The 25,652-nt window shown below is 38.2% G+C and overlaps 1 protein-coding gene and 1 pseudogene across 10 annotated transcripts in view; one reads left to right on the forward strand and one right to left on the reverse strand.

Moving 5' to 3' along the window:
* UTRN (utrophin) overlaps positions 1-25,652 on the forward strand; it is a 497,383-nt gene that overhangs the window by 93,641 nt on the left and 378,090 nt on the right. For all 10 annotated transcript variants that reach the window (XM_049113409.1, XM_025422487.3, XM_025422483.3 and 7 more), the window contains one exon: positions 10,865-10,926. In XM_049113409.1, coding sequence (XP_048969366.1) covers positions 10,865-10,926 — 62 coding nt within the window. The remainder of the gene's footprint in view (positions 1-10,864; positions 10,927-25,652) is intronic.
* On the reverse strand, positions 16,334-16,462 carry LOC112645755 (U4 spliceosomal RNA; annotated as a pseudogene).

Consider the following 25,652-nt stretch of genomic DNA (forward strand, 5'->3'; position numbering starts at 1 on the left):
TTAAATAATCACTATTAGTGGGTAGCTTGAGTGGCTCAGCGGTTTAGCACTGTCTTCAGCCCAGGGTGTGATCCTGGAGACCCGGGATCGAGTCCCATGTCGGGCTTCCTGCATGGAGCCTGCTTCTCCCTCTGCCTGTGTCTCTGCCTCTCTTTCTCTCTCTGTGTGTGTCTCATGAATAAATAAACAAAATCTTAAAAAAAATAAATAATCACTATTAACAAGGAGGCTAAAAAACAGTTCATATAGCCTGTTTCATAAGCTTCGTAAGCTACAGTTCTCTGTCCTCCTGAAGGACAAGTAGGTTTTAGTTGGAGTCAATGCAGCAGTATTCCAGAACCATGCAATGCAGCGGAATGGCTACTGTGCACCTGAACTGTGCCCTATGTGCGTTGGGATGAGCTATAAGTGTAAAATTCACCCCAGACTTCAAAAAGTATACTAAGAAAAAGAGTGTAATAGTTTTTAAAATATTGATTATTTGTCAAAATGAGATTTTGCATATATATGGGGGGAAAAGACACATAGTTCTAAAATTGATTTAATCTCCTTTTTTAACATGGCTACTAGAAGATTAAAAATTTTTATATTATCTGGCTTGTGTTGTGCTATAGAACAATGCTGTTTTAGAGAGAGGACTTAGAGGTCAGTATCAGGCAATGAGGATCATCCCAGCCAATGGCTAAACACAGGATTGAACCTCCTACCTATGTCAGATTTTTATCCTCATAGTCAGTGGTGGGACTTGTCTGTAAAATATTTTGGCCAATCCACATTTATTGACTAACACTAAACTCACCATTGGGAGAGTGTTTCTAACCTTCTAATTATGCCAATTACTGAGTGCAGTAAAAGCACATTTCTCACGTTCATTAAATTAATTGACAAAGTCTCTGGTGTTAATGGTAACAAAGATAACATATCTTTGTAGAAGCCACCTCTAGGGTTTAGCCTTTCTAATTAAATTACAACTTCTTGTCTGGAGTTGTAATCCTAGGTTGGGATAACATTAAGCCCCTGGAATGGTTTGCGTACTGGAGTTTATGTGTTCCTCTGTGTCCAGCCTTTCCAGTGGTTAAGTAGCCTGCCTTTCCTTTTCAACTTTTCCTCTCAGGATTCCTCTCCTCCACTTTACAAAAGAGAGACACACCACTCACCCTCTCCAGATCTTGCTGTGCTTCATTACTGTATGGTGGCAAACAAGGGAGCAACAGTAGAATGCAAAGTAAAGAACATTCTCTTAAGAACTATTAAAATGGCTAGTGCTTTACTGCATCCAGGAGCAAGACTTTGTGCCTGCCATCCATTGACCATCCATCCATCCATCCATCCATCCATCCATCCTCTCTCTGTCCCTCTCTCCATCCCTCCCTCTCAGAATGAGAATTATGATGTGAGCCGTTGCCCAGTTACCCTGGAGACACATATGAACATGGTTTATAAGTAGAAAACTAAAGTCAGACTTCCTCTTCAAAAAATAAGTCTGATTAGCTCGTTAGTTTGACAATGAGGACTAGTTTTGCCAATTAGGTAGTAGAGACATTTCCTAATAATTGAGCTGAATTTGTGGCTTTTTAAAAAGATTATTTATTTATTTATTTATTTATTTATTTATTTATTTATGAGAGACACACAGAGAGGCAGAGACATAGGGAGAGAGAGAAGCAGGCTCCTCCAGGGAGCTCAGTGTGGGACTTGATCCCTGGACCCGGGATCACGCTCTGAGCCAAAGGCAGATGCTCAACTGCTGAGCCACTCAGATGTCCCAAATTTGTGGCTTCTTAACAATGTGCTAGAAGTTATATCTTTTTAACTATTTAGATTTACTATAGATATTGTCAAATGTGCATGGGAGTTCTTTTAGAGGTTCGTGAACAAAAATGTTTGAAGCCTCTGACTTTTTAACACAAACGTAGCATCACACTTTCTATGTTGAAAATTTATATTACAGACACCATACAGGAAGTTTTAAGTAGAGAAAGAAAAGGTGCAGAAAGACACTCCAGGAGAGAAATGGTACAGAGACTCACATGGTGTTGGGATTGCTTGAGGGTGACCACACCCGTGCAGCCAGGTGAGCTTTTATGGCTGAGAATTCCAAAATGGTGACCTAACCCAAGACGGGTCCACGGAGGGTTTTGGAAAAGAGTATCAGAGAGGCAGGATGGAGGGAAATTTGGATGTCTAAAAAAGCAAGATGAGTGGAAGAAGGAGGTGAGTAATAAAAATTAAGAGGAGAGGTGGAGGGAAGAATCTAAGCCCTAAGAATTCTCCAAATGATGGATTATAGTCAAGGAAGCTTGTAGCTCTGGACATTTTGGAGTGTTCATTCTGGCCTCTAAGGTTGTGTAGACTTTTGTAAGTCTAGTCTTGATGAGCTGAAGATAGTTTTTCCTTGATTCTCAAATTCCTTGGGGTCACACTGCTCTTTGGGGCTACCAGGGAACTGTCCTGAGTAGCTGAATTGACAGGCAGTATTTGAACTTGCATGAATTGTTGTCTGGGTCTTCATCTGTCCCAGGGTATTTATGTGGGCCATGACACACACAGAATTATTTGAAAATAGTTCCAAAGAGGGAAACTAAGCAGCACTGTCACACCCTTTAATTCATTGGGGTTGGTGGCTTCAGATAGTTATCACTGGTGTCTACAATGCTCATTCACTGATTATTAATTGCTTGCTGCTTTTCAGTATATATTTTTATCTGACTTTGATGACCCAAAGCTGTAATTACAGAAGACATGTAGTTTTCCTACATCAGTTCTATAGAAAATAATAGCATTCCTACATAGGAGTGCAAGGAGATATTTGGGTACTAAAAGTACTGTTTTCTTTTTCTTTGGATATTTTTTTCCCAAGATTTTTTGTTTGAGAAATGCTATTTGTTGGATGTTTTTGTTTTATAACATGGATTTATTAGGAATCTAAAAGAATCTAGAAGAATCCCCTAGATTTCCTCATCATCATGGGGAAAATAATTAAATAATTAAAATCAGAAAATTGCTGTGTGAATATTTAGCAGTCTTGACATGTTTTTGCTCCTATTTTAGAAAGTAGAAGTTGTCATGACAAAGTTTTAAGTCAGATCAGTGGAATGCTTATTCCATTCAAAAAAATTTTCCCTATTCTCATGAAAACTCATTTGCATAAATTTTCATACATCTGGAAATAATATGCTTATGAAGATTTCTGTAGACAGTTTGTAGAACATAATAGATCTTTAATAAGAATAAAGTAAAGGAATTTCACATTTTCTTTTTAACATTCTAGCTATTTTATCACTAAAATCACTAAAAAATATTAGTTTATTGACTTTTCATGACAGTGATTCATCATCATTATGACTCATTCAGCTCTTCCTAAATAACCTCTTCTTGTGCTATGACATTTCAAGTGATTTAAAAAAAAAAGATTACTTATTTATTTATTTGAGAGAGAGAGAGAGTAGGGAGGAGAGGGGGCAGAGAGAGAGGGAGAAGCAGACTCCTTGCTGAGCAGGGAACCTGATGCAGGGCTGGATCCCAGGACCCTGAGATCATGACCTACTGAACCACCCAGACTCTTCTCAACTGATTTTATTTTATTTTATTTTTTAAATATTATTTATTTATTCATGAGAGACACAGAGCATGAGAGAGAGAGGCAGAGACACAGGCAGAGGGAGAAGCAGGCTCCCCATAGGGAGCCTGATGTGGGACTCGATCCCGGGTCTCCAGGATCACAACCCCAGCTGAAGGCAGCATTAAACCGCTGAGCCACCCGGGCTGCCCCTCTCAACTGATTTTAATAAAACTCCTTCGCTCCTGGGACAAAAGTCCAAAGTGAAGTGTTTGTATGTAAAATTTGTAATTTTTGCTCCTGTAAATTGGGTGCTTGTTCTTTTGCATTTGCAACATATATACTGCTGTTTATATCTAAGATGTGAAGAGTTTTTCCAAAAGATATTTCCAAAGAGAAGGTTTCAAACAATTTTGAATGCCTGTAAATCTCACAGACTCAGTCTTTAGACAGAGTTTGGCAACTCTAGAAAATGAAAGTTGGAAAACATTCCCTTCTGTATTTAAAAAACTTGAATTCATCAAGTAGAAAATAGGTGAGAAGTGAATAAACACTCAAATTAAAGATGGTCAGGAATTAATGGGTTATATCTAATTTTGAAAGTAATTCTTTAGGGAATAGATTGTTTTGCAATATTTTTGCAGATTAAATGCAAAAGACCTATCTGTGAACCCCAGTGACTTTGGAGTAAAATGCTGTTGAACTGGGACTAGTTCAGAAAGTCTTCTGGTATCTCAGAGTTTGGTGGTTTTGCTTGGTAGTTCTTGAGTTTTTGCATTTTCAAAATGCAGTCTTATGGTCAGCATCATGAATCATTATAGAAATGCAAATCTGAGCCCTGACATACCACTTCACACCTACCAGGATGACTATAATTAAAAAAGGAAAATAAACGTTAGCAAGGATGTGGAGATTGAAATCTGTGTGCATTGCTGATAGGAGTGCAGCCGCTAGGGAAAACAGTTTCCATGCAAGGCAGTTTCTCAGAATCTAAACATAGAATTACCACATGACCTAGTGATTTCACTCTATATACCCAAGGGGACTGAAAACAGGGATTCGAACAGATACTTGCCTGCCGATTTTCATTGTTGGCTGTATTTTCAATAGCCAAGAGGTAGAAACAACCCAAATGTCTATCAACAGACGAATGGATGAATAGAATGTGACACTATGGGACACCTGGGCGGCTTAGTCAGGTAAGCATCCGACTCTTGATTTTGGCTCAGATCCGATCTCAGGGTTGTGAGACTGAGCCCTGTGTTGTGCTCTGCACTTAAGCATGGAGTCTGTTGGTCCTTCTCCCTCTGCTCCTGCCCCCCGCACCCGCTCACTCTTGCTCTCTCAAATAAACAAATACAGAAAATCACTTAAAAAAGAGGCATATATGTACAATGAAATATTATTCAGCCATAATAAGGAAGGAAATTCTGACACGTGCTACAACATGAATGATTCTAGAAAACATGATGCTAGGTGAAATAAGCTGGATGCAAAAGGACAGATATTGTATGATTCCACTTATATAAAATATCTAGAAGAGGCAAATACATACAGATAGAAAGTAGGTTAAGGGCTACTAGGACCTGGGATGAGGGAGAATGGGAGAATTATCATACTTTATTTTTTTAAGTAGGCTCCACTTCCAACAGTGGGGCTTGAATGTACAACCCTAAGATCAAGAGTCACATGCTCTATGAACTGAGCCAGCCAGATGCCCCTGTGAGTGGGAGAATTATTGCTTAAGAGTTAAAAAGTTTCTTGCTTTTTTTAAAAGATTTTATTTATTTATTCATGAGAAACACAGAGAGGCAGAGACACAGGCAGAAGGAGAAGCAGGCTCCTTGCGGGGAGCCCGATGTGGGACTCAATCCCAGGACCCTGGGATCATGACCTGAGCCGAAGGCAAATGCTCAACCACTTAGCCACTCAGGTACCCCAAGTTATAAAGTTTTTATTTGGGCAGATGAAAAATGCTTTGGACAAAGTGGTGATGGTCGCACACCACTGTAAATGTAACTAACATCACTGGATTGTGCACTTTAATATGGTTAAATTGGCAAACTTTATGTTATATGTATTTCACTACAATTAAAAAATTTTAATAATGCAATATACCAAAAAATTGAATCGTAGACTTTACATGGACAAATTGTATGGTATGTGAATTGTATCTGAATCAAGATGTTAAAAAGTTTTGCAATCATGGGAGGAGTACTGGATAAAGACATATGGATTCTGATTTGATTTCTGGCTCACCTAACTTCATTTTATGGGATAAGCTTCTGACATGTCTACTTTCAGGTTTGATTAGATGTTCTTTTTATATGCTTTCCTGCTCTCATACTCACTGACTCTGTGATAGTAAGGTGGGTAGTTTGGGTGGGTTAGGTTGGTTCTCTGCTGAAACATTTTCCTCCAATAGTAAAAATGACAGAAATCCTAAATACAGTGCAAGTGGGGCTGTAGACTTTGGAATCCAAGGGTTGCAGAATTACCATAAATTTGGGAGCAAAGTGAATGGGTCATACTAGAAGAGCATGTGTTTACTTAAAGAGGTTGCTTTTCAAAGACTCTATATTTTCTTAAGAAAACATTTTTGAGCATATATTCGTAACTCTGTACTCATCTTCTTCTTATGGATATAAACATTTTTCAGGATTAAAAACTTTCTAAAGTTTGGAGTATTTTAGAATTATTTTAATATATGTTCAATCCTCTGCTTTCTCATAGATATGCAATTATGTTTTATTTAAATATGCTCTTTTTTGTGAGTATTGATTTTGAGTCTGAAATGAAGAGGGTATTACTCTACTTTCACTTATTCTGTCTAGAATGCCCTTCTTTGCAGGAATCAGACTTCATCTGTCCTTCAAGATATATTTTTGATGCCCTTTTTTCCCCCCATGAAACTCTGACCTTCTTGTACTTGGCATACATTGAAGGCAAGCTCAGGAGTCTGTGGGACCTGGTTCTGTCTGTGACTGTCACTTGCGCAGTAGGTGATGCTGGGCAATTCATTTAGCTTTTGTCCCCGGATTTCAGGCTTCTTAGTTGATAAGTAAAGTTGTTTTCCTCTTGTCACTTCACCCACCTTCACATCTCCCAAAGAGACCATTGAATTGTTTTTTGCTTTTTATAAAGTGAAGTCAGAAAGACTGTTGCAAATGCAGTTTTTACCCTTAATAACTTCAAAGTGTATGTAAATACGATAAACTTACGAAGATAAATTTGAAATGCTAATCATCTAAACTCCACATATACTTAGGTAGTTTTGACAATTTTGAAAAGCACATTTTAAAGTTCTTTTTTTTTTTTTTCCAGGCCCTCTGGGATTGTCAGATTTTGAAACAAATTTGGAGTTTATACACTCTAATTGAGAGCAGTCTGTCTCCTCTTGTCTCTGTGTCTTTGACTACATATTTGTAACATTTGGCAGATTAGTACATAATATTTACATATTTCTATGTGCCATTTTAATGCATGTTGTTTCAGTAAATGAATTGGTGGCATTCAGAGGCCAACCAAATGGGTACAAGACAAGAGAGGAGAATGATCTCATTAAGCTGTGGTAGTAGGTTTCATTGGGTTTGATTAAATACAGTAGCCAGAAAAAGAAGAAGTGGGAGTATCATCTGAAATGCTGTCATTGCTTCTGAAATAATCTCTTTTGCTAATGAGAAACTGGCTTTCTAGGGTGAGTTGCATTTCATGAGAGACTTTAATAAAGCCAATCCAAGTTTTAAATCATCCAACAAGACAAATCTTTTTTTGGCTTAAAGTATAGGGACTTTTTCTCTGAATAGTTGTATTCTATGGAACTCAGATTATTGCCAACCAATTAGACATTCTTCAGTTGTTTTGAAAGATGTAGAGCCGAGTAATGCTTTCTCTCTAATAGTGGTTCAGTTTTAAAGGTAGTATACATGTTCTTAGGACTAGTAACTTTCCATAAGGGAAACAGGTCCTAATTTCTCTACTACATTTCCAGTATAGGATTTAAATTGAGATTTGTTGCTATGTTCTGGTGAAAGAATTTTTGTATGCATTTGAGCTGGTGAAGTGAAAAATATTGCAAGCCGATTTCCTGGAAGATTTATCAGGCAGTTTTGTTGATGTTTCTTGCTTCACTTCTCTTACCCATCACAGAAATAAAATTCCAGACGAGACAGCAGCAGAGGCCCTTGGATCTGTGTGAGCATGCCAAAAGCATTTTAAGAGGAGCAAAATATTTAGGGGAAGAATTTGGAAAATCAGCCTTAAGGGATTTAACACATTTTTCTTCTCCTAATTCAGTCCCGTGTTTGTCCCCCTAATGGAGAAAGGTCATTAATGGAATAAGGTTTGCTAACTAAGCCCTGAAAGGCTTTCAGAAACTAAAGGGTTTTTCTAAAATCCAAATCTAAAGAAAATGCTTATTTGGAAACTGGAATGAATACATTTAAAGTGTAAATTATAGTAACTTATTTGTAGAAAATAATCCAATTATGTGTAAGATGGTGTTTTCTGCACATTTTTATTTTGGGGAAATTAAATGACAGATTGGCTTGATAATGGAGAGCTGGAATGACTTTGAGACTTTTGAAGTTCTCTATAAATTTCTAGGAAGGGCAGAATGATTGATCAGAATTGCATGACTAAGATTTTTAGTTGTTTTCCCACCACTTAGCTATCATATTTTCACCTTCCCGAAACAGGACCTGGGCCAGGGTTGTTACCTCAATTGTTGTGGTGCAGAGGGCAGTTTTCTATTAGTAAGTGTTCCAGATTTGTTACATTTTAATCTCATAATTGAAAAGCCACAGGCTAATTCCAGTTCTTTTACTAAATTCCTCTGTGTGTGTGTATGTGTGTGTGTGTGTGTAATTGAACAAAAGGAAATGTGAACTAAAACTTTATCGAAATATGAACTCTCCTCCCTCTTTTTTTTAACTGTATCAGGAAAATGAATACAGGGAATGTTTATAAATTTGGGGGTATTTTTGAAATATTTGGATGTTGGACAACTTATCTTTAAAATCTCATACTTTATTTCATATTGGTTACATAAATTCATATTCAAACTTTGATTTGACCCCAAAAGAACTAATATTATTATAGAAACATTAAGTTTTATAAACATCTCTGTATGGCAGAAATCTGTTTGTAGACCTTTTTTTATGTGTTCAGTTGAAAAACCTTACTTATCATTTGGTAAGGTGCAGACACTCATTTCTTTGACCAGTCTACATCTGGAGAGGTACCTATGAATTATTAAATATTTTAATATGTTTTTGAAAATAAGGTTAAATACTCAGAAAAGATAAGAAAAAAGCAAAATTTATTAATATGAATCCCTAAGAATTTTTCCCATTTTTATGGTGATAAAATCTTTAAGATGTATGAATGTTATGAAATTAGGAAAATATACTATTTATGACCTTTATATGTATTTTTATTCATAGCATTATGGAATAATATGTATGGTAAAATTTACAAACATAAATTCTTTCTAAGGTTAATGGGACAAATAATTAGATTTTCTAAGAGCTCTGAAGACTGATATTTCATATTATATTCATATCGGTGGGGCTGTTTTAGTGCTCTCTGCAGGTTGATATATGTGACTGACATCTATTCTGTGTATAATCTCAGCTTCGTCCCTCTTAGGTGTGATTGCAAGGTGGGGACTCAAGAGTGTGTAACCAAGTCCTCTTGGTTAATAAATGGCAATGTGTGGCATTGATCGATGGTAGAAAGCCTGAAATCAGGTCTGATGCTGACTGCATTATCCTTTCTGAAGGGAAGGCCACCAGTACAGTTAACATCAAGACGGTTCTTAGACAACAGTTTTGCTTTTCATCCAATTGCCCCTTTTGTGTCTGAGTCAGTCTCTAGTTACCTTTATGGACATGTCAACATGCACTCTTCTGGAACTGCTGCCATTCTACTTATTTCAGGAATGACCTTTTAATCACAAACTCTCCTTCCAGAAGGGAGTTAAGGACCAAAGATATCACAAACTTGGGGAAGTGGTGGCTGAACTTCTAATTCTGCTGATAGAGATGAGCAAGGAGGTCTGTGTTGAAGGCAGCCCTTTGAAACTGATGCACAGAGAGCAGAGAGCACTTGGGCCTCTCTGTTATTATTTTGCTGTTGTGCTGTGGGAGGCAGCCTGGCAGGATGGATGGCACCGGGGCAGACAGTGTATTTATACACACCACACACACAGAACCTCAGCTTTCTGCACGATTCCAAATACTCCTGAGGCAGCTTTCAGAACCAGTTAGAGATTGTTAATGTGCTGTTTTGTAGGCTTTAAGCCAACAGTGACTCTTGCTGGTGGTAATTGAGAACTGGGGAGCTGCTGAAGAGGATACCATTAGAAGTAACAGGAAGGGTATAGTGGGTATTTATCTGCCATGTTTACACACATACTGTAGCAATAATTATAGCAATAAGGAAGAACTCAATGCCAGCTCTTTGCCAAATGTTTTCCACTCATATTCACTAATCCTCACAATGCCCTTGCAAGCTGGGTGTATTTATCTCTTTCGCAGATGAGAATCTGGGGTGACGAGGCATTGTAATGATTGACCCGAGGTCACAAGCTAAGTGGATTGGGGTGCGGTCTATTTTGTTCTAAAGCCTTTTTGTTCTTTTGGATTTAGCACATGGTTTCCTTGTACTTAACTAAATCATTCTGCCTATCTTCCAGAAGTTCAAGATGCTATAATTTTTAAAGTCGAATTTTACTGGCTGTGGCTTGGAGCATGAATTTATAATCAAAACCAAAGTTGATAATTTTTTTTAAACGACTCTGGTTTCTCCACTTGTAAAACCTGTAGATTATGTTTATAGCTCAGGATCATTAAAACCTCGTCCTGTCAGTTTTAGTACAGGAAAACAGGTTGTGGAATACCGTTATACTAGTTTTTGTTCTGGAGGGTATAGGACTTGTACGAAAAAGGAGGAAGATCGTGAGTTTCCTAGGTTTTTGTGGATAACTTTGATTTTTGTTTTGGACATGCTAACATCTCTCATGCTGAAATTTTAAACTGCAACAGGAAGTATGTGCAAGAGTGTGAAAGTGAGGTGCTAATTCTATCCCACACACGTAGATGTAATGGTTGACGGTAGCAGGCTGAGGCCCAGGACGGGGCTCCCTGGGGAAGGTGCCTGAGCTTCATGTTCTATCTGAGCTTCAAGAACTACTAGTAGGACTACTATTTTAAACTCTCCATGATGGGGATGATTGTATTTAGAATCCTTCCCAAAGGTACAGACTTTCATACTTTTTCCCTTCTCTCCCTTTCCCTCCCACAGATGAACACAATGACGTGCAGAAGAAAACCTTTACCAAATGGATCAATGCGCGATTTTCAAAGGTAATGGAGACTTTATTTTCTTTTTCTTCTTTTTTTTTTTTAAAGATTTTATTTATTTATTCATGAGAGACATAGAGAGAGAGGCAGAGACACAGGCAGAGGGACAAGCAGGTTCAATGCAGGGAGCCTGATGTGGGACTCGATCCCCAAACTCGGGATCACTCCCTGAGCCAAAGGCAGATGCCCAACTGCTGAGCCACCCCCAGGAGTCCTGGTAATGGAGACTTTCAAACACTTTATGATGATCCAGTTTTCTCTTTCTGACTGATGGAGCTTGTTTGGAAGTGCAGTGAATTTTCCCATGGCAGGTAACCTAGCAGAAATCTTCTGAGTGTGCAGATACATTTATACTTTTTAGAAATTCTCAAATATGTTTAAGTGGAAATCCTGGTACAAACCGTTCATGGTATAAACAGCTTTTAATTTTTACCTGGCATTCTCCAGATAAACAACAGTTGGCTGCTTTTGACTCTGTGAATCCTGGGTACATTTAAGAAGTGAATATATCACTAGGCAAATTTGGTGTTCCCGTAGCTAGATAGATGATGATTTCACTTTGCCTGGTTAAAATCAAAGTTATACAGGCAGCCTTTCTACCCCATGCAGAAATGTTTAGGCATTTTCTTACCTGTGGATTTGGCTAATAATGTTAATCTGCATTGTGGTTCTATTTTTTGTGCACTTCCTCACTTCTTTCTCCAAGGATCTAATCTCTCTCAGCATTTCTAAACCACTTGGAACGTAATCAGTGTTTTGAGCAATATTCTTTTTAGGGGCAGGGAAAACCAAAAGAGTAATTGGCGGGGCTATTTTCAGACTTGTTCTTATATAATTATCCATTGGTTATTGACATTGGAATTTGGTTCTTTACGTTTGAAGTGGGAGGAAGATTTTTAGGACTCCATGATAGAAAGAGGAGAAATAAAGTTTTCTTGGAGAAATATCATCGTAGTCTTTTAAATAGCATGAACGCTACTTAAATTAAGAGTTATTTTTTTCAAAAGTTTCTGTTTGGGAAGGTTGCAAAGGTCAGGAAAATAAACATCAGTATTTCTTTGAGGCAACCTGAGAATGTTTTAGGATTACTTTGATTAGCAGCACAGTTTAAAAATTGCTTCATATCCCAGTATTTACATATGATTATTTGATTGCAGTGTTTTCTTAGGTTTTGCACGTTTTTGTGGAGGGATGTTTTATCTTGCCTCTAAGAATGTTAGGAATGTGAAAACTGACCTTGACAGAAGGGTAAAAAATATAGAAGTGCTTGCATAATTGGTGGTTTTATGTGTAGGATTTATTCTAGAGCAGATATAGGTATTTCTGGGGAAATTTTAATTTTTTTTAAAATATTTTATTTATTTCTTCTGAGAGGCACACACAGAGAGGCAGAGACATAGGCAGAGGGAGAAGCAGATTCCATGCAGGGAGCCCAATGTGGGACTGGATCCTGGGACTCTGGGATCACATCCTGAGGCAAAGGCAGACGCTCAACCACTGAGCCACCCAGGTGTCTCTTAATTTGTTTTATTTTAGAGGCACAGGTAACATCTGGGTTCTTTGGATTTGACATTATGTAAAACTTTTGAAGTATTCATCTGCACGTGACCATATTCTGTGCAACATAGTTATAGCAACTGAAAGAGTCTGGATATGAGATGTTTTATTCCCAGTGTTTTCTTTTCTTTTCTTTTCTTTTCTTTTCTTTTCTTTTCTTTTCTTTTCTTTTCTTTTCTTTTCTTTTCTTTTTTTTAAGATTTTATTTATTTATTCATGATACACACAGAGAGAGAGAGAGAGAGACAGAGACAGAGAGAGACAGATAGAGAGGCAGAAACACAGGCAGAGGGAGAAGCAGGCTCTATGCAGGGAGCCTGACGTGGGACTCAATATCCCATCTCCAGGATCAGGCCCCTGGACTGGAGGCGGCGCCAAACCACTGAGTCACCCAGGCTGCCCTATCCCAGTGTTTTTATGAGTGCTGAGATGTGTTAAGATTATCCCTCCTGATTTTTATTGAGGAGGATATGGTTATTTCTAGGTAGAGCAAATTAAACAGACCTACGTTTTAGCAGCTCAATTTAGTTTTGGGGGGAAGAATTGCCTTAGAACTCCTGTTAAAGATCATTTGGGGGCAGCCCGGGTGGCTCAGTGGTTTAGCGCCACCTTCAGTCCAGGGCGTGATCCTGGAGACCTGGGATTGACTTACACTTCGGGCTCCCTGAATGGAGCCTGCTTTTCCCTCTGCCTGTCTCTCTCTCTCTCTCTCTCTCTCTCTCTCTCTCTGTGTGTCTATGAATAAATAAATAAAAGCTTAAAAAAAAAGATCATTTGGGGAGTGCCTGGGTGGCTCAGTGGTGGCTCAGATCATTTGGAAGCATCATAATCTTGGTAGATCTATGTTTGAGGGACATTTTAAACTGAGTCAATGACTTTTACCCGTGTTTATGAGAATGGAGAGAAGTAGTGCCATAGGTCAAGGAAAGGTGGAGACAACTGAGAAGGAATAATTGAAAATGTTTATCAGTATTACCATGAATTTGGCTCAGACAAGATAGCACCTTGACAGTCTGTGACAGACTGTTGAACTGGAGCATCAGCCAGTAGGTCTGCTTCATCTCCAGGTCCAGAACCTTGTCCTGATGGATGCAAGCCTGGCGCCAAAGCTTTAGCTCATACCCAGCATGGCTGAAGTACTTCCTTTGTTGAGCTTTAAAAATATCCTCACTACAGTTACTTCTTTTCCATTGGATGGTTCCCAGTGTCTGTTGATGATTTGGTCACGTACCTGAATTCTCTCAAGAAATAGCTTGGTATCAGATAAGCATCCGACTCTTGATTTTGGCTCAAGTCATGATCTCAGGGTTGTGAGATTGAGCACTGTGTTGGGCTAAGTGCTCAGCAGGGAGTTTGCTTGGGATTCTCTCTCTCTCTCTCTCTGTCCTCCCCTCTGCTCACTTTCACACTCTCTCTCTCTCTCTCAAATAAATAAATAAATAAATAAATAAATAAATAAATAAATAAATACATCTTTTTTTAATGACAACTTTGTCTTTTTGTTTTTTTTTTAAGATTTTATTTATTTATTTGTGAGAGACACACAGAGAGAGGCAGAGACGTAGGCAGAGGGAGAAGCAGGCTCCCTACGGGGAGTCCCGTTTGGGACTTGATCCCAAGACGCCAGGATCGTGCCCTGAGTCAAAGGCGGATGCTCAACCACTGAGCCACCCAGGCATCCCAATAAATAAAGAAATCTTAAAAAAGAAAAAAAAAAGAAATAGCTCAGTATTTATTGCTGGTTATTAACATCTTTAAAAAGACCTCAGATAACACCAAGTCCAGTACTACCAGGATAGTTTACTTAATGAACTTGATACTTAAATTTGTACATTTGTAATGTACATATTCTTCTGTTAAATGAAGTGAGGGTTTTAAGTCCCATGTAAATTATTTGCCCCAGGAAGCTTGTAATCACTGTGAAAAGACCAGGTAATATTATCATTTTTAACATTTTTAACATTTTAACAGTTCCAGTTATGTAAACTGACACAGAAGCTAAAAGCTTATTTTGTTTGGAGAAAAAGTATCAAAAGTAGAACTGACCCTGGAAACATTTCCTTTCAGATCCTTTTAGTAAGAAATCAAAGTAGAAGGAAAATTTGATGGTTCTAGAACACACTTATCAAAGAAATTATGACTATTTGGATATAAAGAGATGGAGGAGGGTTCATGGCAGTGACATTGAACTTCATCCACATTTTTTCTTTTCTTTCCTCTGGCTGTCTTAAATCCATAAATCAGATTGCTTCCACACTGGTGACCAGGAAAGAGAATACATATTTCTATGCTGGGAGATTTCCATAGATTCCCTATACAGCTTAATTCTACTCAGCTGGGAAAAGGTAGTTTTTGGGCTTGGTGCCAGTAGGTAATCCAGAGGCTAGCACGAGAAAAAAAAAATCCTGGTGAAGAGAATGAATTTGATTTCATTTATTTTTTTTACCCATGTCTTTTGGTATATTGTGGTAGAGTTTAAAATAGAATTATTGATTGAGTCTGATGCTTCCCTGCAGCATGAGTCCCTCCCCAGAGCATTTGGGCCCTTGTGCTGAAAAATGCCGATAGGTACGGATGGCATCTTTCATGATTAGGAATTTATTTTGAATTCCATCCCTGGGCATTTATTGGGGGTTCCCTCCCCAGTACATTGCAATCAAACAGCAAATCTTGTTGATTCCACTACCTGTGTATATTCAAAATGTTTATTTCCCTCCCTCTTTTCTGACACCTCCTTTTGACAAGATGCTATTATCTGAGATAGGAAAAAATGTGAAAGACTTTAAGATAGGCAAAAAGATTAGTGAGAATTCTGTCAAACTCAGACCTCTGGGTTATTGGCATTCTCTTATCTTTGAGCAGCTCTACAACTTTGAGAGTTTTAGAAAACAGATAATAATGCAAATGATTCTTATCCATAAAATGCAAAGTAGGTGGAGTGCAATTGATTGCTGTCCCTTGGCTAGACCTATTTTTGCATCTGTTGTAAATTTATTTCTGCTTTCCTTTATTGCATATAAACATGTTGTGTTTTGAATTCTCCTTTGGACCGGTTTAACACCTCACTGGTTCTCTTGTCAATTAATAAGTTAAAGTCACATGTGTATGAGAGTCAGGATTTTACTGCCCTTTTTTTTTTACTGAAAATTATCCCTGAAGACGTGGACCACTGTGATAATCTACCAGCTGGTTCTGTCATGCCATGCTTCCCCTTACCTATTCTTTTCTACTTTCTACAGAGTAGCCGGAGTGATCTTAAAGTGTAAGTCTCAATAACCTTTCTCTTCAGTTAAATCTTTCAGTGACTGCCCACTGTTCAGGCTTTTAAGGCTCTAAATTGTTGCCACCTCCAATCCACTCCTGATTGCATTTTGCTTTTACTCTTATTCCCTCTTGGTGCTCTAGCCATCACGATGAGCCTACTCATGGCTTCTACCCTTGCTCCTTCTTCCGTCTTTTCTTGGCCAACTCCTTCTCTTTCTTGCCTGAGCTTAAATGTCATTTCCCCAAGATACCTTTTCTGAGCTCCCAGACTAGGGTAAGATATGCATATGCTCTATACTCCATACTCCTAATGCATTATCTGCTGATGCACTTATCAGAATTGTACTTGAAATATTTGCACCTGAAAATATTTGTCTCTCCTCTCCTAAACAGTGGGATGCTCCATGAGTGCAAGGATTGTTTATTTTGTTCATTGGCACCACTTCTGGCATTTAGGAGGCCCCCAGTGAGCATTTATAGACTTGATAGATTAGTGAATGATAGTGACAGAAACATATTTAAGTTCCTTATACTTTATATCTATAAACCAGTTGGAAGTGGTTATATTGGAAAGAGGTAGGAGTAAAGAATTGAGTGCAAAATGGCATAAATGGTGTTACTTCATGGATATGAATACGTTTTGGGAAAAGTTTTCAATTAGCAATAATTGCGCCTCGGATAAACTTCATTGGCTACGATACTGCCACTGTGCAAAGCTATATATGAATATGTTTTGCTGCATTACTTACAAAAAATGAACAAACAAGTCTAACTATGCAATTTCCCTATTTACCTGTTTATTTGGAGTTGCATTGGAAAGATTGTTAAATCACCTTTTGGATTTAATTCATGATTCTCACATTCGCTGCATAGGATTCTTCAAGTAGGATCCTCCTATTAAATTTGGTGTTGAAAAATGAGATTTAAAAGTTAAAATTGGCTCAATTCACTCCTGGATAAGGGATTGTTGAAGCACTTGAGAATATTCAGTAATACGGATCTAAAACCATTTTTGATTTTTCACTATATCAAGAAAAATGATAGCTAAGACAGCATTCACTATAAATATATATTCTTTTTGCTGCAAATTCTTGTTAATATTTATAGAAATATGCTTTGGAGTTTGGGAATTCTGAGAAGTCACCCAGTGTAGAATAACTTATGGTTGCTGGATTTTAAAAAGTTATGAAGAGCTCAGAGAAAGTGATTATCTAAAGGTGCTAAGAGTTAGGAAATTTAACACTTATTCCTGGATGTGCTGCTCATTTATTTATGACCTCAGGCAAATTATTAGCCAATTTTTCCAGGTCACTTGATTTTTATTCCTTTAGCTATAAAGCACACTTGATCATAATTACTCCTCATATTGCTAAGAGATATTGAGGCATTATTATGAAACATTATGGAAGATTATAATTACTTAGGAATGCTAAGTTAGGACCCTGTCAGGTAAACCCCACCTTGGGGTATCCCTGGTCTGTGCTACACATATATTTTAAAACAGAAATTGCAAAAAAAAAGCATTGGCTCATTAAACCCACTTTATTCCATTGTCTGGTGGGTAAAGCTTGAGTGTTTGGTTCCCTCTCATTTTTGAGAGTGTCTGGTTTCTTAGTGGGCTGGTCTCCCAAGGGAGGCAGCGATGGCCTCATTGCTTCACTGTTGGGAACTTTCTTCTGACTCCCAGCCTGCATTTTCTTTGGCTGACTTTCAGAGGTGCTCATCTGGCAGAGCTGAGATGTACAAATTGCAGAAGCTCTTTTATCAGTTTGGTGAGGCGATTCTCAAAAGAGGTTTAACAAATAAAGGTTAGGTAGAGAATGTGCAAACTGAAAAATGCTGAACTTCAGTTTGGGCAGATTTCTGCCTTTCTCTTTTTGAAGACAAAGATGAGCCAAGTTTTCATATAAATTACTAAATTCCAAACTTGAAATTTGAATTGATGGAGCAGAAAAGGAAATCTATGAAGCCTTTTTTTTTTTTTTTAAGAAAAAAAATAGATTTCAATGTGGAGAGCTATTCAAAGGTGTTCCTTTTGGAGACAGTAGGACAGTGCTTGTAGTGTCTCATTGTTTTCTTCTCTTTTTACATTGGAAGTTGATGGTCCCGAAAATGAGAGCAGAAGATGTGTAGGGAGCTTTGTGGAAGATGGGGCAAGAAAAGCAGCCTGTAGATGTTCATCCTTCCTTTTAGTCTTGTGAAGGAGACAGCACAGGCTTCCTGTGTGACAATCTGTAGCATTCACAGTAGAGATTTGAGCTTTGAGAGTTACACATTGGGTCCACTGTTGATTTATTTTCATGAACATGAGGACAGCAACTCAACTAATTGTTTTAGACACTGTTAACTGTGAAGCTGATTCCTTAAGAAGTTTCAGTGTATGTTTTCTCACCATTACCCCTAAAAAGCAAACAATAAAATGCACTCTGCATTCCTAAACAGTTCCAAGCTATGTTTTGGCTACATTCTGTAAATTTGGTTCTGTTGTTATTGTTTGTTTTCATTCAATTTGATTTCTTTTGTTTGTATTGGTTCCAAATATTATACTTGCAAAATAATTTTCATCTGGTTACTGTGGTTACAGTAAAAAAAATTAATATGCTGTGTTTTGTACGTATTGAGTACTTAATAAATGATTTTGACTGAGCCTATTAGTAGTTGTAATTGTTAAGCAAATTTGATAGTATTTGCTGAGTTTTGTAACTAAGGGTCAGTTTTGAGATTGACCTGCTGAGGGGAAATGCCTTTTCACCTTCTCCCTTCAAAGGGGTGAACAGAGCCAACCTGTACCTTGATTTTCCATTCAGCCTGAGCGACCCTACAGTCCCACATTCAGAAATGGGCTCTGGTTGCTGCAGGGGTGGTAAGCCTAAGCCAGTATGGATCAGTGAGCTGTAAGGACAGCATTGTTGAAGAGGTGACAGTTTTGGGGGAAAGAAGCTTTTTCAGTTAAACAGAGCCAGGAGACAGTAGACCCATTTTCAGCTGTACCTAACCTTAGGAATCCTTTAGCTCCAATTGCTACATGTGGTAGTCACCTGCCAACCATGAGTGGAGCCAGATTGGTTGGGGAAGTGGGAGAGTTGATGCTGTTAGTTTTGTTTTTATCATCTGTTGCAGAAATAAAAAAAAAATCCTGCCAATAAAAAAAACCTCTATTTGATAGACTACAGAGCAAACATAATTTATTATTATTGAGTGTTACTATGAGATTGGGTGAATGCAAACAGAATGTCTGGACAGAACTTCACACAAATATGCAGTGAAGTCGAAGAAAGAATGATGAACACTTATCTCTTGGAGAGAACAAGTGGATGTACCTTGCCTGGGTCTCTTGTGTATTTTCTCTTGGGAGACTCCAGAGTTACTCTGAAGTCTTTGCTATCTTGAATTAGAAAGCTGGAGTTGGGAGTTTATTTAACTCCTGACCAAAAAGTTGGTCCTGTTGTGTTTTTAAGGAGAGACCGTAAGGGGAAAGAAAGGGCAGGGCAGCTGCCTCTCCTTTATTAAATACAGTGTCATTTTATTTACCTTAATATTATCATTATCAGTATCATAATGAATGCCTTGCGGTGGCCCCATGGTAGCCTATCTTTTGAGGAACAGCACTTTCCAAACATTTCCACTGCTTTGCCAGTTGTACATATATGGAATGAGCTGTATTGTTACAGACCTTGCCTGGTAGGCAAGTGGGACGGGTTTATTCAGCCTGTAGACCTCACCTGGTTGTTTGTTCCTGGATAATGCAATTGGCCCTGCCTCTGGCTGCCAGCTGTGTGAGCTTCATGTGCGGTTACTTATCATCTGGATTTATCAGCCCTATCGCAGTTACTTCGCTTACCCAAAATCAAGGTAAAACTTTTTACATGCTGTACGACTTTTGATTCTCAGAAAGATACTATTCGGTTCTACTTGCGTTTTACAGTATTTTTTTTTTTTAAGGAATCATTGATTTGATTCCTATGTGAATAGTGCATAAATCATTGCTCTGTAATGTGTTGCTAGTGTGATGACCTGAGCCATGTTTCTCCAGTTACTCTCCTTCCTTTTCTTTCCTCCCTCCCTCCTAGCTCCAAGCAAGCTTCTAAATGGCATCGTTTTCAGTTCTTAAGAACTTGTGCTGACCACCTTGAATTCTTAAAAAGAATGGCCGAGAGCCACATGCTCACTGGTTCTTTGACTGTAGCAATCTTGCTGGCTTTCCTTTGGAAGGTATTTAAAGACCTCCTTAGGCATTTCATTGCACTCATTTTGCTATCACTCTTCCGGTGGAAAAGAAATGCTGCTTTCATGCTTTCCCTATGGGGTGGAATCATAAAATGGTTACTGACCATCAGAGGTCTTCATTTCATTGGTGAAGCTATAACTTTATAATTGTGATGAGCCTAATTTTATCAGTTTGCTTATTTAATCTTGGCTAGAGATACTATTGTTTGTTGTAATCTGTTACTTATTTTATGCAATAAAACATATTACAAAAAATCAGATAGAATAAATCCAAAGAAAATATTCTTCAACTACATTTAATCCCAACACCACGAGAAAAAGCATAACATTTTTGTTACAAAAACTTAAAAAAATACATTCATACATAAATACATTCATACATAAACATAATTAACCAAAATGGCATTGTTCATGGTGCTTACTGATAGATTTACTGACTCTTTAAAAAATGAAGTATTACAAGAGCTAAAAGGATGCTACATTTGCATCAGTGCTAAGATTTGGGATTCATAAATGAAAGATTCTGTTTTTAAAAATATTAAAAGAAATGTTAAGTTAAATTGCTTTTTTCTTTTGATTTTTGAAAATAACCAACCCTTTGCCAAAAACAATCAAAAAGAATAAAAGAGAGGGATGCTAAAGCTTATAATATGTTATCAGAGGCTGGGGACATTGGCTTAATCTCAGATGAATCTGAGAAGAATGCAAATATGTCATGGTATATATGATATATATGCTATATAGTATATGTTTAATATATGTATATGCCATTTATATCCAAGAATACGATACACACGTGTGCGGGTGCGCGCGTGCACACAAACACACACACACACACACACACACACACACACACAGTAAACAGTGGGAATAGTAACTGAATTGCATTGGCTGCCTCAAATCCTATTTTGAGAATAGAGCATAAACAAATAACGAAATAGCTCAACAGTGTCAAAGAGCCCAAATTTATTATTTGTTTCTAAGATACCATATGAGATGTTAGTTGTGAAAGCATTTAAAAACTTTTGTTTTCACTCATCTTATTATGCTCAGTTGTAACTTAATTATTTATAATGAGATTAGGTAAATCATAGGACAGATTCTGTCTGTGTACTGTATCTGTCGGTACAGATTTGGCAGAAGCACACTAGCTCACGAGTCCCTCTTAATGTGCTCAGCATGCTGTGTTGATACTGGTTTTGTTTACGTCTGCATTCTGAGGGCCTTGAAAGCAAGCCCTGCATTTGTCAGCCTCGGGTGGTCAGTGTCAACCCAGCACCCCAGAGAGAAGGCACTGATCAGTCTTCCAGATGGAAAATCCAAGTTTCAATTCTATCTCTGGTTGATTGGTTGTTGATATACATAATTAGCACTTTTGCCCTTTTAAGAACTCCAAACTGCACTTCCTAAATTTTACTTTCTTATTCAATCTTCTGCAGATTTTTTAAAATTTCTTTTAGCACTAGTGCTGTTGCTGAAAAACTTGGTCTCTGTGACGGAAATAACTGTGATTTGGGAGTATCGAAGAAGGAGGAAAAAAAGACAGTGTCAGATTAGAGACAGGGTGGGGACCTGAACCCAGAGGATCTTTTACTTGGAGTTTGGATAGTCTTTACCTTTCATGGGAGTCCTTTGCCTATAATTAGAGTTATTCTAGCTCTTCTGCAGAAGCAAAGGGATCATTTAGGCTAGTCCTGCAGGAGCCATGATGACAAGGGGAAGTGGTTACGTTTGAAATGTGTGTTTGGAGGTAGAAACATGAGGTGGGGAGTGAGTGGGGAAAAAAAAAGGATATGAAGCAACTACTTTGTGTTTTGGTTTGAGCCATTAATGACTGCTGGTGTTTTGTATTAAGTCATGTTCTCTAGTCTTCGGATGGTGTGATGTCTGTGTGTGTGTGCATGTGTGTGTCTGTCCTTTCCACAGAGTTTGTCAATTCCTCAGAGGACTCACTGTTGAATAAACTTACATCTCACCTCTGTGTGGTTATGTCCTGCATGGAGATGATCTGGTATGGCTGTGGACACAATTTGTTGATAGGCACCATGTTTTCGGAAACTACAAATATCAGGAGATTACACAGATAAATAGAGATTTCCAGATTCTATCTATCTATCTATCTATTTATTTATTTATTTATTTATTTATTTATTTATTTATTTATGATAGTCACAGAGAGAGAGAGAGGCAGAGACATAGGCAGAGGGAGAAGCAGGCTCCATGCACCGGGAGCCCGATGTGGGATTCGATCCCGGGTCTCCAGGATCGCGCCCTGGGCCAAAAGCAGGCGCCAAACCGCTGCACCATCCAGGGATCCCGAGATTTCCAGATTCTTTTGAAAAACCAGAAGTCTTGCCAACAATGAGCTGGGATTCCTGCATGGCTGCCGGTGGCTGGAAGTGAGCTTGGCTGTTACTGCCAGCCTTTGGGCTGATTTCTCTGGGTGTGATAGAGCCCATCGGGTTTGCTTCATGCAGTTGTCCTGTCACATATTGCCATCAGTATTCTCTGCCGCTGCCCTCCAGCAGACCCTGGCTGCTCCTCATGCATTGTGATGACAGTTTGCTTCTATCCTCTGACACTCTTAAATCCAGAAGCTTCTGTGTCCCAGCTGCTGGTATTAATGCTGGTCCCTCTTGTCATAATGGTGGGGTTAAAGCTAGTGTCAGGAGAGTGCACAGAAGTACAGGGCAAGAGGGTTGGAGGAGGAAGTTGCCAGTGCTAGTTACTTGCAGCATCTGTCATCTGGACCCATATCATGTTGCTTTTTCAATTTTTTAAGGTTAAATGTGACCCACAACTTATCTATATTCCAAGTCCAAGATTGTTCATTTGTACTATTTTGTGTTTATTGGAAAACTGTGAGAACCCTCTCTTGTGAATAAAGAGGGTGGCCTGAACTTGGCATTTCTGCAGGGCCAAGCACAAAGGGGGTATTTACCAGATATTTGTCTGATTGAATTATTAAACTGTATTTTCTCTGTCAGAGAAGTCTCTGCAAATATGTCTTTGCAAAAAAATTAAAAATCTAAATAAGAGATTGACTGTCAGGATGAATCAGTTTTTAATTTTATTCAATGATGACCTCTGACATTTCCAAACAGTTTCCAGGGTGGGCCCCATGTTAAAGCTGTGTGCTTGGGAAAAAAAACTGTCTTCATTTTGAGTTCATTTAAATCTGATATATATTTTGTTGCTTTCTTTGGGAAGTCATTAAATATAACTTCCTGTATTCTATCCCTGATCAATTAAGTATTTTCTTCCTTGTATGTCACACTCTCATCCCCTTGTAATTTTATTGACAGCTTAGTACAAACTTTGAGAATATGCATTTGGAACCAGATTCTGTAGCATTAGATCCTGGTTCTTCCCCTCTCACTTGTCACGTTACCTCTCTCGTTTCCCTACTTTTAAATGTTATTATCAAGAAATAATGAATACATGTAACTAATACATCTAAATCTCTCTAAATCTCTTAGAACATATCTAAGTGGTTGCTATTACTCTGCCTAAGAACATTTCATGTTTCCACTGCCTGGTTTTGTATGGTCCACAAGCTAGGAATGGTTTTGACATTTTTAGGTGGTTGCAAATAATAAAGAATAGAATTATTTCATGACACATGGATATTATATGAGATTTAAATTTCAGAGTCGACAAATAAGGTTTTATTGGAATATAGTCATCATTATGATTGGCTCATTTGTTTCTGTATTGTCTAGGCTGCTTTCATATGACAATAGGATTGAGTAGTTTTGATAGAGACCACCTGGCCAGCAATGCCTAAACTAGGCATTCTCTGGATCTTTACAACAGAAATTTTCCAACCTCACCTTATAGGGCACAGAGCACTGAATAATTGTATGTGCAGGTGTTACTGTCTTGGGTGATAAGTGGAACTTGCTCTTTGGCAGAGTCTGGTTCTTTCCATCTGTATATGGGACATTCCTAAGTTGTATTTGTCAGGAATACATAATATTTTGCAGTGACTGGCCATGTGTGTGGTGAGTTTGGGTATGTGTTTTCTGTGTAAGCTTTGAACCATGGTTTTGGGTTCGTAGGAGCCCAGGTACCTTTTTTTTACTTTGTCCAGTGAGGAGATTCACAGGCTGTGTTTTCCTCTCCTTGGCTATCCTGCAGGTGCAGTCCTTTTGAGGATTCTCAGTAGGAATATATACTGATAACACCATCACTGGCATGGAGTTAGAGAGTGTTGGAGAAAGGGACATAGCACAAAACACGTTTTTTTCCTGATTGCCATCAACATTCATCTGAAATTTGGAAACAAAATAAAGAAATTGTGTTGCTGTTACTGTAGGGTTTTGTTTGTTTAATGTTTTTAAAGAAAGTAAGGGCACTGGTTATACTGTGTGAATGATTGACTTCTAGAAGGACAGGACCCTGCCTGGGTCATGTTTGTTTCAACAGAATGCTCCGAGGGAGCCTTTCTTAAGGTTTGTTGCTCAGTAAACTAAGAACTAGACAAGCGAGAGAGGAAAAGAGTGTCTCATCTAGAGAAATTGATGCTACTTCTTAAGGCCTCCTACTTTGCCGTCCAACAAACAGTGGAACTTAGGGAAGAATCTAGTGAGTTTGCTGTTGAATTATGGCTTGTCTCATGGTACAGACCTATGGCACAGTGTGGTGTGCTCCAGTATTATCATGTTCATGGTTTTGGAATGGGATATATCTCTCCAGGTCAGCATATTAGTGAATTTGGGACTTAAAAGATCTTCCTCTTTGAATTGACACTAATGTGTACTCCAGCTCAGAATCGCTTTTACATTCTTGCCTGGGATGAAGTGCTTATTTGCTTTTTTCATCCCTTCAGATATTGTTGAAATTTTATGGCACATTTATGGCAGTAGAAACACTGAAGTTATACTCCTAAAATGAATGATAATATCAAACATTTATTGAACATCTGTCATTTTAGTTCTTAACAGATGAGCAAATAGATGTGGAAGGGCCAAGTAACTTGCCCAAAGTTACATGGCTCATGGCCATTCATAATTATTTGTTTTTTTTTTAAAGATTATATTTATTCATTCATGAGAGACATAGAGAGAGGCAGAGACATAGGCGGAGGGAGAAGCAGGCGGGGAGCTTGATGTGGGACTCGATCCCAGGACCCTGGGATCACGCCCTGAGCCGAAGGCAGATGCTCAACCACTGAGCCACCTAGTTGCCCATAATTATTTGTTGTATGGACTAATATTTATATTTATATTATGTTGGTTTATGTTTTTTTCATTTGTTTGAAAATGGATAGTGGACTTGAGAAGACATTATTTAGCAACACTTGTTATCAGTAATTTTTAAGATCCTTTTTATGCCTAGATATATCCCTCTTTGCTTCTTGCATGAGCTTTATCTATATTCTTGTCTTTTCACTCTCAGAGCAGAGTTATTCATCTGTCCCTGAAAGGGAATCTGATTATTTGGTGGTTAGTTCTCTAAAGTATATTCGGGTGGTTTAGAGAGAAGTAGAGGTAGTAGATGATGAGGGCCGTTTCTTCCCTTTGCTTTTACTGATGGCAGGTAGGATGTCTCAGTGTACAAAGAGCTCTTCCTTGCTCTGCCTCCTGAAGTATCACCTTCAGACCCTTAGGCCCTACCTCCCACATCATGCAAATCAGTTTTTATTATGATTGATGGACATAATCCATGTGTCCCTGACA

The sequence above is a fragment of the Canis lupus genome, chromosome 1, assembly GCF_003254725.2.
Source record: "Canis lupus dingo isolate Sandy chromosome 1, ASM325472v2, whole genome shotgun sequence".
In the NCBI taxonomy this organism is placed as follows: domain Eukaryota; kingdom Metazoa; phylum Chordata; class Mammalia; order Carnivora; family Canidae; genus Canis; species Canis lupus.